This window comes from Glandiceps talaboti, chromosome 12, assembly GCF_964340395.1.
Source record: "Glandiceps talaboti chromosome 12, keGlaTala1.1, whole genome shotgun sequence".
In the NCBI taxonomy this organism is placed as follows: Eukaryota; Metazoa; Hemichordata; class Enteropneusta; family Spengelidae; genus Glandiceps; species Glandiceps talaboti.
The window spans coordinates 14511562-14531073 of NC_135560.1; the positions used below are offsets into that span (position 1 = coordinate 14511562).

The window sequence follows — 19512 nt, forward strand, 5'->3', positions numbered from 1 at the left end:
CACCAAATACCATGGCAGTAGGTCTGGCGGTTTTTGACTTAAGTTTAAGTTGTTCACACACACACACACACACACACACACACGCACACACACACACACACACACACACACACACTTTGTGACACCGAAAGCGTGACTGAACTAGGTACCTCAGTGTTCAGTTGTGCTAAAAAAAAAACATATGACAATCAGATTATGTTTAACCTTACCTGCACTAGGTGAATGAGTGTAGTTAAAATTGCACATCTCAACATGTTGTGCTCAGCTGACTCCTCCCACAACAACGGTAAATACTGAACCAAGGAAGACACGAATGGACGAATCTACAAATAACAAAGTCACACACAAATACAGTCAAAATACAGATTTTGAAATCATTGACATTTATCTTTTTGCGATTAGAAAATTATTTTTTTGTCAGCCATTGCTGTTTACAAATTTCCTGGTGAGCAGCATTTGCACAAATGGCCAGACACTTATCAGCTGTTTTTGAACTTGTCTGTGATAGAAAAATTAATATACATTTCGTCTGTGAATCCACAACTTGTTTGCAAAGTACCATGATTGTGTCCACAAATTTTGAACTGTGGCTTGCTCATTAAGAAGTGTTATAAATTTCACACAATTCATAGCCTGTAGACCACAGGAAAACTTTACTTAGAGGTGAGAAATACAACTTGCAAACTTCATTATCCCTTTGAGCAAGTTTTCTTCGAATTAATTGATCATTTTTTTAACAACAGTGTCAGAAAGTGATAGGTTGAATTTTGGTATCACTATGGTCAGTTGAAAACAATACAATACTTACTTGTCTTTCAACTCTCTCTATTACAAATGACATGACATGAAGTGCTTGCATCTGTTAAAAAAAGAAATGACATCACAGTGTTAATAATTAGGTATAAATTGCTGAATGAAAGGGTGGCATTTCCGGTTCTGTATACATGACAGTCACACAATGGAATTGCGACAATTCCGGATTTGCTGCTATTCCGTTGTGACTGTCAAGTGTACAGAACTGGAAACGCCACCCTTTCATGTGGTGAATGGAAATTAGTTTTGTGGGTTGTAATTTCCATCAAAAGTTTCATAACTTCACTTTAAAACAACTTGAGCATTCTCTGATTCAATCATGTGTCAGACTTCAATTGCTGTTATGATAGAGAGAAGCAAATAGGTACACTTACATAGTCATACATATGATACACGTTCAGCTTTCATAACCCAGGGATGTCACTAATTTTCAACGTAGCAGGTAAAAATTGGAAAAGTAGGCAGTAATGCCGAGGAGGGAGACCCATCAATCTGCCCAACAATGGATATACAGTGATTGAAAAAAGAATTCCTGAAAAAGTAGCCAGCACAACATTGCAGAGAAGCTAGTTATATTTGCCAGCTACCAGACTTTAAGTAAGTACAGCCATGCCATGATGGGGGCGCCCTCACACATCGGTCAACCCCTCCCACATCAGAGAGAGGAGGCCGGTGAGGGTGGAACAACACAACGTATCTTACAGTCTAACTGCATACACAGTTCACACACACATAGTATCAAGTGCACTTCTAGAGTTGGGTCACTCATACCTTTGTGTCACATTCAGACACTTGCTGCAGGAGCTGGAATAGGAGTTGAAAGCTTGTTTCCAAATACTGTTGATAAAACATATACATAAAGTCAATAGAATGACCACAGTGAGAGATAGACATACATACATACATACATACATACATACATACATACATACATACATACACACACACATGCATACATACATACATACATACATACATACATACATACATACATACATACATACAAACAAACATACATACATACATACATACATACATACATACATACATACATACATACATACACACACACATGCATACATACATACATACATACATACATACATACATACATACATACAAACAAACATACAAACATACATACATACATACATACATACATACATACATACAAACATACACACACATACATACATACATACATACATACATACATACAGATACATACATGCATACATGCATATATATACATACATACATACATACATACATACATACATACATACATACATACATACACACACACATACATACATACATACATACAAACAAACATACAAACATACATACATACATACATACATACATACATACATACATACATACATACATACATACAAACATACACACACATACATGCATACATACATACATACATACATACAGATACATACATGCATACATGCATACATATACATACATACATACATACATACATACATACATACATACATCCATACATACATACATGCATACATATACATACATACATGCATGCATGCACACACACACACACACACACACACACACACACACACACACACACACACAAAACGACATACAATCCAAGTGATATATTTTCATACTTACTGGCATAAACTGGTCGGTTTTAAACTCAAAATCATCCACACGTACATCAATGAATCAAGGAATATAAGTCCATGGAATAAGCTCAGATAACAAAATAATGTTATCACACTTGTGTATATTTAAATTGAAAGACATTATGAATTCTTCATACGTTTCTGTGAGAGATTTCACATTGACAGGTCCTCTAGTAAGACCAGGAGATCTTTCAAAATTCAAAACACAAGTTGTGTAATAATATAAAAATTTCTGAGAATGAAATCTGAAACTATCAGAATAAAAAGATAGTAAACTATATACTTAATATAGTACATGTTTCTGGATCAGTGTATTGAAATTCAATTAGTTGATTTTCTGGTTCCAAGATGCATTGCGTGAGATGACATCACTTCCCATATGTATGATGTGTTGTTTAGGCATCTGTTGCCTGTATTACATCATTTGAAATAATATTTTCATCATGAAACAATAGAAATGTTGACCACTTTTAATAATTATGAGTAATTTTATAAAACAAACACTAAATGAAGCCATCAATGACAGAGAAGGATTTTACTGGTAAACCTAGGGTACGGTCAGGTGACAACCATCCCCCCTGAGTAGTGCATGTAAATCCCCTGCATATCCAGAACACATGTTGTATGGGGAGAAGTACACTCCATCTTTGAACCTACACCTAGTCTGTTCTATAAAGGATATAAATTTTGAGTGCTTGTGCTGCCGTGATTCTGACCACCATATCTTCGTTATCGGCAAGTAAGGGTAGTAAAGCCTCATACACAGTAGGCCTTAGATTGGTGGCCAACTTGACACCGACCCACTGCCCTATTAACCAAACTACCCGACGTCGTATCAACTTGAACCTAGGTAAGAACATATCAAACATACATTTGGTGCACATAAATATCAGTAGAAGGCACATTCAAACATGCAGAAATCCATTTTGAAATAAAAAATTAACAGTTTTGTCATAAACAACATGGTCATCTATCTTACATGAAATTTATGTCTATGATTATTTATTGATACTCCTTTGAGATTGAAGGTCAACACAACTCCAGGAAATGGAGACAATGTCATAAACTGTGGGTTCAGGAGATTCACTTCATGATTTTACATCACCAACAATCACTTGCACTTTCAGAGACACATTAAGTTGATCGTGTGCCTTTATAGGGCATCTTTGCTATGGACTACTGCATCATGGGAGTCAGCAGAAATAATCATTCATGAATTGATTGAACAATGAATATTCATGATTCCTAAGTGCTTACTCTCTTCAATGTAAAACATTTCTCATGAATCGCATGTAATTATAGGTGATATAGAATCATGAAGCGACTCTCCAGAACCCACACTTTATGAAAATGACTTTATTTCCTGAAGTGGCATTCCCTTTTAATACACAGTGTGAAATTTCTAATCATATCACTTGGCTAAAATGTAAAAGATGACTTACCTTGAGTTTTTATTTTGCAATTCTGGCAATAACTGTGAGGTCAACCACGTGTCAAAGTTCACATCATCAAACAACTCATAGGCTGCTAGACCAGCTGCATTATACACTGTACACCAAAACCACAAAGGAGAAAATTAATACATGACTGTATTGAGAAACTAGCAGTGAGCTATAGTGCAAAATATAAGTATAAATCTATTATTAAATATTTATTATTAAAATTATCAAATAATTTTTGTTTAAAGTATAACCGTACACCCCCCCCTCCCCTTTATTTAACGATACAATGAGTGTTTTTATTTACTGTTCCAAAGTAACTTTATTTTACTTTCCTGAGTTTTTAGTTGCAGTTGCAGCTCCTTTGATGTTCAAACGTTTTATATTAACTGACTTCTCCATTCATACTACTTTGTCTGTATAGATATACAGGTTAACTGGTGAAATGTCAAACTCCAAGAAACGGATATAAAACTCACCTGCGTCCTTATGTAGTAAGGCTGACATATTTTCAACATCTGTTATACCTAGTAAACAAATACACTATTAGTTATGATAATCAGACAATATGTACATATTAAAAATGTCTTTCTGATTACACGATACTCTGATAGAGTAGTGGGTTCCTAACAGGGACACTCTTTATAGACTAGTGGTTCCATTCCGAGACTCTCTTTATAGAGTAACAATAGAATACAATATTCTGTTACAGAAGTTCTAGCCAATTTGTAGGCAAGTATCACACGAGGGCGCCCCAGATTTAGCTGGTCACCGATCACATGGCAAAGCACACACGAGTACAAATCAAGACTGCGTTACATCAAGAAGCATTGCAGTAGTGGTTAAGCATGTTTTGATTATTGGTTGTCACTAATAAAACAGAGAACACAGAAAATGAGTGGTAACATCCGGTCGTGTATGTTGTCTTTATGCTACAATACCCAACTATACTACTAACCCTCACTTCTGGCTCAATAATGGCTTGTGAACAGCACTCCTAGTGGCCAAACCATGAAATCTTTTATCTTTCTGATAAGCAGTATGTGGTGTGCTAACGTTTGTTCTTTTGTTAAGCTACTTTCAAGTAACTGTCAAAAAACACTATCAATGATTATATTATAGCATTACCAATTCCAGTGAATTTTGTGACGTCATCGCTGTACATTATTACTGATAATGTACTCAGTTATTGGGCATCGCGGCCCCGGAACGAGCATAACAATACAAGCTTATTTGTTCTGTTTCTTCATACGACTAGGTATTTTTTCGAAATGCATGTTGTTACTTATGATTGTCATTTCCACTGTTTAAAAATACAACGCATTCATGAAACAAATTTGTGTTCACAGCAGTTCATTGGAGTGTATAGTGTGTGTACGTGTACGTACGTGTGTCGCTATGATTAGTATTCAGCTTCCGGGCCGAACATGGCAGACGATGTTCAGCGCTGTGTATATTATACGTTTTTTTGCGTTTCTCGGTCTACAAATTCACTGGAATTGGCAAAACTATAAAATAATAACAATAATGTACGTCCTCCCAGTCCATAATGGACTCAAGCAAACTTTGCACTCCATAATGGGCTCGGCTGTCGCCTCGCCCATTATGTCGTTCAAAGTTTGCTTTCGTCCATTATGGGCTGGGAGGGCGTACATTATTGTTTAAATAATGCCTTTATGAGTTTCAAATATTAACACAAATATCGTACTTACCCTGTGTACCGTGAATCATTTCCAACACAAATGGTGTCAAGGTTTCCCTGTATTCATGGAACAATGTTAAGAAGAACACTTCTACACATGGCTGTAGAAAGTAATATGGAAGAAAGCTTGCATCAGGGAAATGGATTTGTAGTTATCAAAGTTACAAGGCGTAACAGATAACTAAAGCATTTGAGGTACTTGCCCCACGTGTAAAATAACAATGTATTGATGGCTTTTATTTATCAGCTCAGTAAGTGGTCATTCTTAATGTAATCTATCTGTATACAATTGTTTACTCATTGGGAAGGGTAGACCCTAGCTGATCACTCTCAGTCAATGAAGTGTCAATCAAATTTGCCTATATTCTAATTGTGACACAGTTGGGCTTCCTCTGCTGGTGACATTGTTTAAAAATTGAGTACATTTAGAGTGACCACTTACTAGGTTGATTCATCTGATATGAAAGGTCTAAGTGAATGGGGCAAGTAGCTGAAATGCTTTAGTTATCTGTTATATGTTGTACATGTACCTGTCTCTAAGTCTAAATCAAAACATGATATGTGACTAAAACCATATCAACTAAAAAAAGCTCCGGTCATCAGAATTTTATACAGAAATGTTCTATAGTGCAACTCTTTAGTTTAATATACATCCTAATTAAGCTATACAGTGAATGATAAAATCAAAATAAAATCAGGTATATATTCTGTCTTTGTGACGTACTGATGTTCAAAGTAAACCAATCATTATTATAGCTTGTATCTATTCTATGGTGAATACTACTCTGGTAATCAAGGTCTCAATTTACAAAGACAGACTCAAACTATATTGTTGCAACATGTTGATAAAAGCTAGTGAATGGACATTGATTTAATTGGACTCACAGAAAGGGGGCATTTCTGATGATGGTCTTGCAGTGTACATTTTTGGGGATTTCTGATGTACACGTTATCTTGAGCACAGGGTGATTAGATTCACACAACATCGGAACCACTATCATCCATTTATGTAATCTACCACATTTGATCAACGATAGTTTTATTTTTGTGTCTATCTTGGCAAACTGAGGTATTGACTGCCAGAGTAGTGTGTCACTTCCAGGGTTATGACACTTTGTAGCTGAGAGCCTACTTGATTCATTATTTGAGAAATGCTGGTCAAAGACAGCTGATAAGAATGCTGAATTAAATAGTGAAGGTGAAATATGCCAACTTACCCTAAGACTAAATTTAAATGACTCTCCTCCCTCATCCACACAAAAGCCTTCAGCATCCGTTTCCCACATTTGTAGTTCCTGTAAAACAATACAAGTACAAATCATACAAAGAAATATGACAACTAAAAGGTGTAAATACAGCCTTATTGTACTATGCACAAGTCAAGGTGTACACGTTTGAACTGAAAGTATGGAATTTGTACTCAGGTCTTTCTATATCACAATGCATATCTATGTCAGTGATTTTGTGGTGCTGGAAATACGAGTCAAAACATTCAGATTTGACACTCTTTTTGCAGTTATTTCTTAACCCATTAACATCACAGTGCCCTCGTTTTGATCATATATGATTGATAAGCTTGTGCACACATGATTACATCATTCTCAATATTTTTCATCATTCAGCCGGAAAATACTCATTACTTATTAAGGGTTTTGCTATTCTAAGTCTATAGGCTCATAGTAACAAGGTCTTCTAGGTCACTCATATTTTCCTTAGTTGAGCGAGGAAATATATAGATGAACAATATCTAGTTGTCTCAACAGAGTATTGTTCATTCATTCAAGACTGTATTTTAGACTGTTCACTATGATTCAATGTCATCATTCTCACATAGTTCAACATTAATTGCAACCATGAACTGTTGACATCAAAGCATTGACAAATGGAACCTCTTACAAACAGGGAGAGTAAACAAATGAATTGGATTAATAACATTTGGCTCAGCATGTTGGAAGTACAGAGACTTGTATTACATTTCATGGTTTGATAAGAACAGTTTTATGGCCTCTTTAGGTGTACATGAAATGCCAGGGGAACTGAAAATTTGTTTGTGAAAGTGAACTATTACAGAAAGAGGCCATACAGGTGTTCTTATCAATTGATGGAATGTAATACTTGTCTCTGTACTTCCAACATGCTGTGCCAAGTGTTATTGATCCAATTCAGTTGTTTACTTTCCCAGTTTGTAACAGATTCCGTTTGTCAATGCTTCAATGTCAGCAGTTGTATAAACTCTATAGAGATTATTCTTACCTCATCTGTCAGCAGGAAGTATTGAGATATCAATCGTTTACAAATTTCATGTAACGTGGCACAGGTAAAAAATTCTAATTTGATCTGCAAGACACACAACATGGAAATCGAAAGTGGTTACAATCAACTTCTGGTATTTCAATCAACATAGTTTGTGTGTATAGAAGTTATTTTGTGTGTAGGAGTAGTTGGAAAGTGATACAAGAATGCAAAGTCCTGTAAACTTTCAGTAAATTTCACTGAAAGTTTACACTACATGCAGGAATGTTTTACATTATTGTGTACTGGGGAGGGGTGGGGTGGAATGGAATGGTGGGACTTCTACTCTGGTGCTAATCAGGACAAGGAAATCATGATGGTCGAATAGTTAGTATGGTTGTTTAAGAATCTTTACAGTCTCAATGCTGTCCTTTGTTTCTGAATGACTAAAGTCATTAAGGAAGATTCAAACCACCACTGTGCCCCAATTAGATTGTAAGATATGTCGTGTAGCTTAACCCTCACTGGTCTCCTCTTCTGTTGACTGATGTGTGAGGATGCCCCATCACTGAGTACCTTACAGACTGTGCCCCAGTCAACACAGTTGTATAATTGGGGATCTGGTAGGATAGAGGCTGAGATGTCACATGATTGCTGAACTTCATTTTCGCACTTCTAACCAAATTTTGAAAAACTTTTAAATGATAAAAGGTTCTGTATTTACTACTGAGATGTTGATAGGTTACTGCTAACAGGAAATACATGGCTGGGTATTTTAATGTGTTTATCATGTTTTAACATTGTATCGATCTTAGTCATTTGACCACTACATTTTTCACCATGGATATATACCACATTTAAACATGTTGTTGTCACACTTGTGAAGGTTCATTGGGGGGGTGGGGGTGGGGGGGTGGGGTGGGGGGGTGGGGTGTTTGACCTATACGAACGATGTTCACTTATTGAGCTTGTGTGACATGATGCGATCGCCCCCCAAGTAAAGTACCGATACATACTGACCTTGTGTGCAACTATAGTTTGTGGATCTTTGGTGTCCTCAAGTGTCTTTGCTGGTCGGTATGCATCACATCGAATGATGGCTTTGATCAGGTTAATACAATTCACTGTAAACCTTTCAAATGAGAACCCCTCACTGATCTCTGTAAATGTATACGTTGTTGCAAATTCCAACGACTGTTTGATAAAGCTAATAAACGACAAGGGGTATGTATTCTGTGTGTCCAACAACTGTGAAGAAAAAAAAAAAAAACATTTTTAGAATTTTACTTTTTGTTTTTAAGAGATGTTTTTTCTTGCAGTCAAACAAAGCAGTTTACATATTACTGGAAAAATTTGGCTGGAAAATATTACATTTCAGAAATTAATTCCTTTATAATTCCGTTATACTGTCACTGAACCAAGAAAGTGTAGAAAATTACCCCATTTTTCAGGTGTTTATCATGTTTGCCTTTACGCTTGGCAATGAAGCTTTCTGTTTTTTGTATCATGTGTACAAATGATTTGAAGGATGTAAAGTCTGGTACCTTCTTGTTACAACAACTTACGTAAATGAATTTCTTTGGGACAAACAAAAGAAATTTTTAATACTAGTAGATTTGGTAATAATGTATCACCAATTATTAAAGTTACTGTACACTGGAAAGTAAATGACAAGGGGGGTGTATTCTGTGTATCTAACAACTGTAAAGAAAGAAAAAACATGAAAAGGTAATGTGACTCGAAACTTACCACTTTTGTGAGTAAAATAACTTTCTTATCAAGCAATTCTCTACATCGGCTATTTTCTGGAAAGTTATTTCCTGTGAATTTACGCAAAAAGTGACAAAGATTGAGACTAGACATCAAAGGAGAATTCTTCTGTAGGAGAGATTTTTATGAATGTTGTAAATATTTGAAGCTGAACTGGCTACAACTGGAAGACTTTTATGAATGTGTTTTGTTAGAAAAATTACTGGTGTGTAAGTGCGTTTTTGTAGCTGTATATATGATAAATCAAATCAAATTGATTTTCAAAATTCGGGTGTAGACATCAACAGTGATCATGATTTCAACCTGTTACTGCATTATTTACAGATACAATTAACCACTGATTAACATGCACAATGTCTAATTTATTGGCATTTCAACACTTTTCAGTGAATAGATTGTGGTTGTCTGATCGAAAAATTATACACCAGTTACAAGATAGAGCAAATTTCAATTTTAATGTTCAATTTGCGAGCTTCTGTTGCATTTTTTTTTAGTCAAAAGACATATTTGTTAATAGCTAGGTGAATTCTCTACTTGTAGCCTGTAAATATTATTTTACTTCTAAACAATACAATACTTACTGCATATGACCATCTCTTTAAGCCTAATGAAGGTCAGTTTTAAGAAGGTCTGAAAATAGAAATACAAAGAACAAAGTTAGAAATTATTTAGTTGTTATTCTAGTGATAAGATGGGAAGAACACAAGCTATGCTCTTGACCAGCCAACTTATTTTTTTTCTTCAAGTCCACAAAGACTCTATGAAAATAATATTCTTTGTAACAATAGACAAATACAGTGAAAATTATAATAACCAATATACATATACAGCGGAAATTACAATTGCATTCAGTTCCAGTAGTATCGTTATATTCAATTCAAGGATGTTTGTTTGTTTACGTTTACTCACTGAATAAGAATTGTTAGAGGTACAACCTAAACAGACTTTTACAGTCACATAGTTGTTCACTGGTGAGTATTTCTTATTTCTTTTAATGTACTTACCATTACATCAGGTACACTGTGGGGTTCTTTAAAACCATGCACTAGTAACTTACGAAGAACTGAAACAAAGCAGTGTGACACGTGAGATTGTCAACTAAATCTTGCAAAGAAATCTTGACGGATTTGGTAGAAGAAATGGCAAATCTTTTTTGTCTGTAAAACTTTATTACCAGCATTTCAAAATTCTTTTAAAAATTTGCTGATACTCAAAAACAAGTGAGTGGGCCCTAGCTTAAACACGGGCTCTAATGTGATCAATTATGGTACATTTAGTCATGTTCTGTACAAGGTCAAAAAATTGCAACCCTTCGATACATGTTTTTGAAAGCAGTTTGTTTTATTTTTAGAAGTGTTTACTGCAATTAGAAAGCAGCTCAAGTTTTTGACGAAAACTTTCTAGACTAAACATTAGAGGACATTTTCTTCTAAAATAAATTCAAAGAGCCTACCTCTTAAAGCTAGAAGACTGAGTTCCAAAGAATTGACCATTCCTCCATCTTGTGCCGTGGCTTGTTCTTGAAATGCAGTTGAATATTCATTCCAAAGTCTCAGTACAAAACTGAATATGCCATTGGTAAGCTGTTTGTTGAAAGACATAGGTTTTGGACATTTTAAAGGTAAAGTCCAGCCAGGCTTTAATTTCTGCCTTCACTTCTTTTAATATTGCTATCAACTTGCATAATATTTTGGGGGTGATAAAAGAGCATCTTGGTAACTTACAAAATTTTGAAAACTTGTGTTTTGAAAACTTGTGTTGACATGTGTTCAGCCATTTTGGATTTCCTGAAATGGTTTATGGGAAAATCTCTAGTGATGACATCACAAATATAAATGTATGCTTAAATCATTTGTTTTGACAGATACAACACTTTGTATTTGGAGCTCTGAAAGCAACAAAAATCTTCAAGGCATCAAAATAAACAAAACTGTTGTTGTGTACATGTACTAAAATAAAATAGTTAACATTTTAAGATTTACCTCTTGAAATAATCTCCTATCATTGGCAAGTCTCTTGGATGCTAATGTCTTAGTCACATGATGCAGTGTGAGGAGCGCCCTCTGTTGACATAACTGTTCTGGTTGCTTCACTGCTCCTAGCAAGGTAGGTATTAGATCTGGCCAGTTTCTGGGGCAGTCGAGACGTGCAACCTTAGCAATGACAACAGCTAACTGTGTTGCTACTTGGTTGAAGGGTTCATCAAACCGCCCAATCAGTTGTTTTCTTAAGTTGTCCTTTTCTTCTTCTGGTATGGCACTATGTGGGAATGAAATACAAAGATGAGATATTTCAGAAAAGTCTACAGCCTACATGTAGATAAACTTCTCATATTTTTAGAAACCATCCCAACATACAAATCTGATGAAAAATCTCTCAGAATCCTTCTTCAAATTATGCTGAAAGTAGTCTTCTTGAGACTCTCTCACCAGAGCATCGCTATCAGCTTTATTGTATTGTATGCACCGATATCTACTCACAGCAACAAAAAAACAATGTATATTACAAGTATTTTAACAATTTTCAGTGAATTAAATGTTGGTTGTCTAGTCCAAAATACAATATGCCAATTATAGTCAGTGCATGTATAAATAAATACAGAGACAATTGCTTATTCCTGACCTTCAGCAGTGTCATCTAAAAGGCAGACACATCCTTATACATTATGCATACACTGTACATGACAATACTTACTGCGGGGCAGTTTTCCTCCAGTATCTGTCGACTCCGTTCTTGAAGTACAGGACTGCGAGCCATCTAATATTGATATCTACAGAGTGGTTGGTATATATGGCCTATATGCAAACAATACACATATACAAGTTGTGGATTGAATATGCTAATTAGTCTGTTTATCATAAATTAATTTATATAATAATAATTTATTGTCAGAAATTACAAACATACAGAAGATTATCATCTTATTTAGAAATATACAATGAAGTAAAATTTACTGATTAATGTTGTCAAAAATCGGATTATGACACAATTTGTTGTTATAAGATAATTTATCATGAAGTTTACAAACTGTATTTTGTAACCGGATTATTTGCTGTGGGCAATTGCCTCATGGGAATCTGCAGAAATAATATATTCATAGTTGAACAATGAATATTCATGAGGTGTTTTATACTGAAGGGAATGAGGACTCAGGAGTCTTGAATATTCATTGTGAAACCATTCTGCCGGTTCTCATCTGGCAATGTCCCACAGCAAAGATACCCTATAAAAGTACAACATCAACTTGATGTTTTTCTGAAATTGCAAGTAATTGTAGGTGATGTAAAATCATGAAATGACTCTCCAGAACCAATAGTTTACGAAAATGGCTCTTTTTTTCATCGAGAGGTGTTCCCCTTTCATTAATGCACTGTATCAGAACTAAGCAAACACCAAGTCTCTTCATGTTTGTTTGATCTCCAAAATGGTTTACCAGGTATCTGTGACATCATTATGAAACACTTCGCTTTCCACTGATCAACGCGCTGAGACGCACGTGTAGCGCGTTTTCTTACAAGAAATAAAATAATAATAAAAATAATCATTTCAGTTGGAACTTTTGTGTCCACTGATGCATATCAACTTACCAGTAAAATAGAGTAAAAGCCAGGCTGTGTTTCCCATTGTTTTAACTGCTGTTCAGCCGGTTTGAGTGTAGCAGCATCCTGACTGGCTGCTCTGCTTAAAGTCTGTAACACCACTTGACCAGCCGTTTCCCAGTCCATATTTGGAATCTGTCAAAAAAAAGGAGTATGAACTTTTATTACACACCCCATTATATACGTTACCCAGTTATCTATCCCAGGAAAGTTGTGACCCAATTGAAACCCACGAAGCACACAAATACATAGCGTAGAGACTTGGTGTTTGCTTAGTTCTGATACACGAGTCACAAGTAGTGCCTTATCTGCAGAGGTAAGAGCACAGGGTAAAGGAGGAATAGTCAATTTTGTTCTCGCAATTTTCTATTAGAAATCTGGAAAATCGCAAGAACAAAATTGATTATTTGTCCTGTACCCTGTGGTAAAAGGCATACGAGCTAACCGCTTGACCACCGACAACCAATTAACCAATGCGTGTAGCTACAATAACTGAAGCATTTGTTGGGTCTATTATTGATGCACATGTTATGACCAAGAACAACTTTTACAAGTCCATTTTCCAATCCTTGAGCACAATGCATCACATGTCTATTATTTTTTGAAAAGTTCCTTCTTTTATTAGAAAGTGTTTGCTGAATTAAAATACTTTGGGAATGTCCTAATAGATATATATATAGTTGCCACTGACTTGGAAATCCACCAAGTCACACTTCACAGCCACAAAGTCATTTTTACTTATGGTGTTTGGCAAGGCGATGATAAAAGTGAGATATGCAGGAAGTAAACTAGAAAATTTATCTGAAGTAAGGGGCAAAACATTGTCAAATGACAATGCATGAAAAAGAACATGAATCGAATCTGTTTTGTTGGTCTGACTGGAAAAGTACACTTTGTACTTGTAGTATCAATATACATACAGTGGATCAAACAAACATCACAATAACAATTTAGAGTTTCTATTGACTGGCGCTTTGCCACTGAATGTAGTGTTGCTGACAGGCCTGACTTTTACAGCTTCAACATGTTGGTTACTTTTGAGTTGCCCAGCATATCAAATGTAGAAATCTGTTGACATATGTAGCACCTTTCAATTTGTGTACTTCCAACTAACATTGATGACCTGAGCTGGCCACATACATAAATCCAGACCTCCGGTCAAAGGTTATTCATTACCTTGCCATTACATGTATCAAAGTACATAATGACTGACATGAAACACAAGACTCCCCTGACACACTAGACTACATACACAAATGCATCTACCTATGCAAATGCATTACATCTCTTCTTCTTGATAATGAACTTTACTGATGTAAAGATTTTAGTGCTAGCATACTAGTAATTAGATTTTAGGTAATGACGTTGAAGTGGAGAGTGCATCATACAGAATTGTTTGTTTGACCAATTTATACGGTTACCGGTCAAAACGGCCCCAACGTCAAAACGGCCCCGCCTTTAATGGGAGATTGACAAGTACCGATTGTTTGGTTCCTGTAACAATCATGAGAAGAACTGTGTGTACAGCTATGCGTAGAACCGTACGTAGTACTTGTATCCAGGGGGCACTCGACCAGAAGTTGGGTACACATGTACGTACCGCGGTCGGTTTGAAACACAGGTGCAAACTCTACAACTGTCTCAAAATTAGGGGGTCAAAATTCTACATTTTCTGCCCATTAAAGGCGGGGCCATTGGGGCCGTTTTGACCATTAAAGGCGGGGCTGTTTTGACCTTTGAAAGGCGGGGCCATTTTGACGTTGGGGCCGTTTTGACTGGATACCATTTATACTATAGGTACACTCGGTCCATTGTCAATGTCAGTGGTGACAGCATACACTACTTGTTTTGTTGGGAAACATTATAGTATTTATACACACAATTTGATGTGATGAAGCAATCATTTTCAGTGGTAAATAAATAGGGTGTCTTTTTGCCAAAACACATGAAACTGTTCATAAATTTCTACACATTGTGTTGGTAACACTGACAGGCTCCCATTAGGCAGAATGCCAAGGCAAGATATTAATGCATATTAGACATCGTGCTGTGTTATAAGTTATAATCTTGCAAAAAAGAAAACCCCCCAAAAACAACAACAAACAAACAATATTTCTGCTGTGTTTGATGTCGTTGCAATTTGAATTTTAACCTAAGCCAAAAAACTTTAACGGATTATGTATAACTGAATGGCGAACTACAGCATGTTTACAGACGTTACCGCTGCTGTCTACTCAGTGACGAGATTTCTGCTTCAATCCGTCAGATTCGTTGCAAGTGACTAAATTATTGCCAATATTTATGAGTTTCTGGGCTATAAAATTAAACTGAACCATCATCAACATACATTTATACATGTACATCTAACTGGCGGTGCTAGAGCTCTCTTCGTGGAACGAGCCCTGTTTGAAGTTATTCGGTCACTCAGCGACGTGCGATTCTGAACTGATTGTTGAGTCAATACATACAACGTCAACAGGTTCTGTCGTCACGATCTAATGTCTCGTATCGTCAGCACCACGGGCTCACTTTTCAACAAAACTAGCAATCCTAGCACTTTCATAAGACACGATATGATTAGATCTGGCTGGGTGTCAAAATCGTCCAAAAGTGGCAGTAACTGACGGTCGTAACAAGTTGCTTTTAACGGACGATATGCAACTACGTAATTCAACAAACGACAGATAATTAATGTACATGTCAACCTTGTCTGGATCGGTCGAAATCTCTAAAAACAACAACAGTGTGTATCGGACGAAGTCATCAAGTTTTAGAATTCACTTACCAAACTAACAAATTGTAATCAGCAAATTTGATGATATAATCATTTACTTGACAGACAAGGTTTCCCTACGACCAGAAAACAAAAATCTCACATTCTCACATGGAGTCCGCCATTTTTTCTTGTGAGTTTGTTCGTTGTTTCATATTTTATTATTTTTGTCTTAGGGGGCGCTTTCCATCACCAACACCTAAACATCTGACTAAACATCAAACACCCGAGTTAAGCCTCTACAATACATGAATGAATCAATGGAATGGGTATTTACAACCTTTAATGGAATACATGTAAGTAATTTTATTATACAACTTACCTTCAGCGGATATAGTATGGTAAAAAAAACAATAAGAATGCTAACACGTGCTCTAGAAAGCTTGTTGATGTAGCTGTTAGTTTTAATGATCATTTGCATAATTAATGATTTTCAGTAATTAGGCTTTATCTTAAGAATACACTCAAATTCAGTATAACTTGGCACACACATCAATCTAACAAATGCACACATATTCTAAAATGCTTGTTAAATGCAACTCTTGGTTGTAATGTTACATTTGAATAATTAAATATTTTCAGTAATTAGTCTATAATTGAATGCGCACTTCAAATTTCATATAATGTAGTACATTTATGCATTGATATAGTTTACTGGTGTAATTTTTAATTGTAATCAGTCATTTGTATAATTAATAATTTGATAATTTGGTGCACACGTTAATCAAATTGCATGTGTCCTATAAAGTTAGATTATTCGTTTGCATAAGACTTCGCCCTTACGGAAGACACTCAGTTTAAACGTGGTTAAAGAATCTATATGTTCTAAGTTCATTCTGTCCTTGAATATGTTCACGACAATTTCAATCATTTCCCATTTCAGTACGTGATTATTCTTTAATTTCATTTTCACTTTTACTATTAGATATAAAGTGTTAGTCTTTTGACATAAATCTCTCTCCCCAACCGCTCTTTGATATAAACCACCCAATCTCAATTAATTTCTGTTGTTTCGTTTAATGTACACTTTAAAATATGATTATCGTGGCAAGGTACTGGTTGTTTCGAAATACTCAATTTGTTTAACTGCATCAATCTTTAAATGAAATCTACCTTATTGACCCCGCAAACCAATAACTGTGTCACTTACTCCTAACATAAATACATAGATTTTTTTTATTGATTCAAAACTATTCGACTATAGTTTGTTGCTTTACACGTCCACACATTAACCTACCCTTGTAAGTGAAATCATTCCGTGACTAAGAATAGACAGACCAAGAGAAAATAATTTGCTTTATTTTTGAACATGGAAGTTTAAATTCACCATTTGGACTGAAAATGGTACCTAGATAACGAACAATCTAAAGGAGACTTTCAATGCACAATAATATGATCAAGAAAGATTTTTCACGGTAATTACTACAAAACCAGAAAAACTATATAGTTTTAATTAGTTGGCGCTCACACAGCGATTTTTGCTACGAATTCTTTTATATAATTTGTAACAATAAATTAAAACCTTTACGTAAAAAAAATGTACTGCATAAGGCGTAACAAAAAATATGTGGTTCTATTAAACACAAGTTTAGAATAGGTGGTAGGTGGGTAGGTACTAGGTAGACTATATATCATATATGAGTGTCTAGTTCAGGTAGTTGTGATTTCCGTTGTTGTCCATGTGGTCTCTGTGTTAATGGTTTCTTCTCATCAGATGTACAGCCATTACAGATTGGAAGCACAGTTTTATGTTGTCTTTTTATGTTGATGTCAATTTCCGCATCCACTATTTCGAGACTTCACACAATTTTCGTGATTTTATTATTTTTTCTCGAATACGTACGTAAAAACAAGTTTAGGGTTGGCGTGAAAAACTAGGTGGGGTCGGGTAACCGGAACCAAACAATTTTTTGAGTAACTTCAGCTAATGTTAAAAAGTAGTCTGCATTCGCATTTTTCTTATAAAGATGTTTTCTTTCTTTCTTTATAAACCCCATCAGTGACATCACGCATTGCCCAATAACAAACAGTTCCTACTCAGCGAAGACCTCGCCAAGTTCATTGATCGTGTGAGAATGACGGATAGAAGCTAAATCTGTCCAAAGGTGATGTCACTGTCACACCAGCAGCAAATACATGTATGTAAATGATTATACATACCTTCTATATTGCATGTCAAAACAAATATGGTGAACTATAGGCTCATGGAATTCGATGGCAGCCGAAGGCTTGCAGTGTACTTTGGTGCGATGAGTAACTCCATTCCCTCGAGTCATGCATGTGTGATTACTTTCTTGTGAATGTATACGTATGAGCTTCCGTCATTATATGAGATCACTTAAACTCATGGCCAGGCTTTCTTTATTTTTTCAATTTTATTCATCCCTTTGTCAAATGAATGTTTTATTTACGGAAATTGAGACGAAGCCATCCACTGATTTTTCGGTGTTGGCTTGCCTCTGGTAGATAATACACAACCCAATGTTTATATTTTTGTGATCGGAAGATTCTTGAAAGGATATTCTTTACGGTATCTAGATAAATTATTGAGGATTTCTTTCAATTATGGGAGAAATATTGACCGTGTCGTGCCCAGCAAGAACGGAACTCCATTTAACCATTGATGAATTGATCCCCGCATCGTTTTACTATCCTTGACACAAGACGTAAGTAAATACATGTCATACGTCAGCTTCGCTCTCCTCCAGGTCAGGAAATGCATCAGTATCATTACAGCTTTTCAATAAAACCCCCCACAAATTCCAGGTCTCTAAGTCGCTCTGAAAGGACAAGGCGTCGTGAATATGCTAGTGGTTGTTACAGTGCTCTTCACAGACTACAGGAAAGTGTTACTATGTCAAGAAAGTACACATTCAATAACAACAACCAGCATTGCATATGTGTCGCATATTCTTGAATTGACGGTATGAAAATGTGCACCCTTTTTATAAACACTTTTACTTTGCATAGTGTGCTTAAGATGTGTACCACATTCATCAGAATTGATGCAGTTTGTAGTTTTTGAGATATTGTGTCCCCAGACAGACGGACACACACACACCCACATACATACATACATACATACATACATACATACATACATACATACATACATACATACACACACAGACATACATACATACATACATACATACACACACATACATACACACACATACATACATACATACACACATACATACATACATACATACATACATACATACATACATACATACAGATAAACAGACAAAAGCATAACCTTCCCCTATGGAAGGTCAAAATGAGAAAGAAAGGAAATGACTCGCATCAAAAGATGGTGAACCTTTTAAAATAAAATGTTTTCGTTATATTTCAATTGTGTACAGATGATAACCATTGATACATAACGATAATGATCTAGCCAATCAGACTTCTTTCTGCCTTCAGTCTACAGTTGTATTGAATACAGCTATCAACTATGATTTTGCCATGGGTAATAAAAAATAGCATCTTTGAAATCTTGCAAAAGATGTCCTTC

General features: G+C 35.6%; 1 protein-coding gene across 1 annotated transcript in view; it reads right to left on the reverse strand.

The window, feature by feature from the left end:
- LOC144443306 (importin-11-like) overlaps positions 1–16116 on the reverse strand; it is a 37856-nt gene extending 21740 nt beyond the window's left edge. Inside the window, exons 1-19 of the mRNA XM_078132744.1 lie at positions 16005–16116; positions 13208–13354; positions 12315–12415; positions 11603–11879; positions 11074–11203; positions 10625–10683; positions 10202–10250; positions 9600–9670; positions 8871–9098; positions 7872–7955; positions 6836–6913; positions 5629–5719; positions 4396–4443; positions 3920–4025; positions 3162–3323; positions 2464–2503; positions 1585–1650; positions 809–859; positions 210–323 (exon numbers count right to left, since the gene is read on the reverse strand). Coding sequence (XP_077988870.1) covers positions 210–323; positions 809–859; positions 1585–1650; positions 2464–2503; positions 3162–3323; positions 3920–4025; positions 4396–4443; positions 5629–5719; positions 6836–6913; positions 7872–7955; positions 8871–9098; positions 9600–9670; positions 10202–10250; positions 10625–10683; positions 11074–11203; positions 11603–11879; positions 12315–12415; positions 13208–13345 — 1893 coding nt within the window. The 5' untranslated portion in view covers positions 13346–13354; positions 16005–16116. The remainder of the gene's footprint in view (positions 1–209; positions 324–808; positions 860–1584; positions 1651–2463; positions 2504–3161; positions 3324–3919; positions 4026–4395; positions 4444–5628; positions 5720–6835; positions 6914–7871; positions 7956–8870; positions 9099–9599; positions 9671–10201; positions 10251–10624; positions 10684–11073; positions 11204–11602; positions 11880–12314; positions 12416–13207; positions 13355–16004) is intronic.
- Between the last annotated feature and the right edge of the window lie 3396 nt (positions 16117–19512).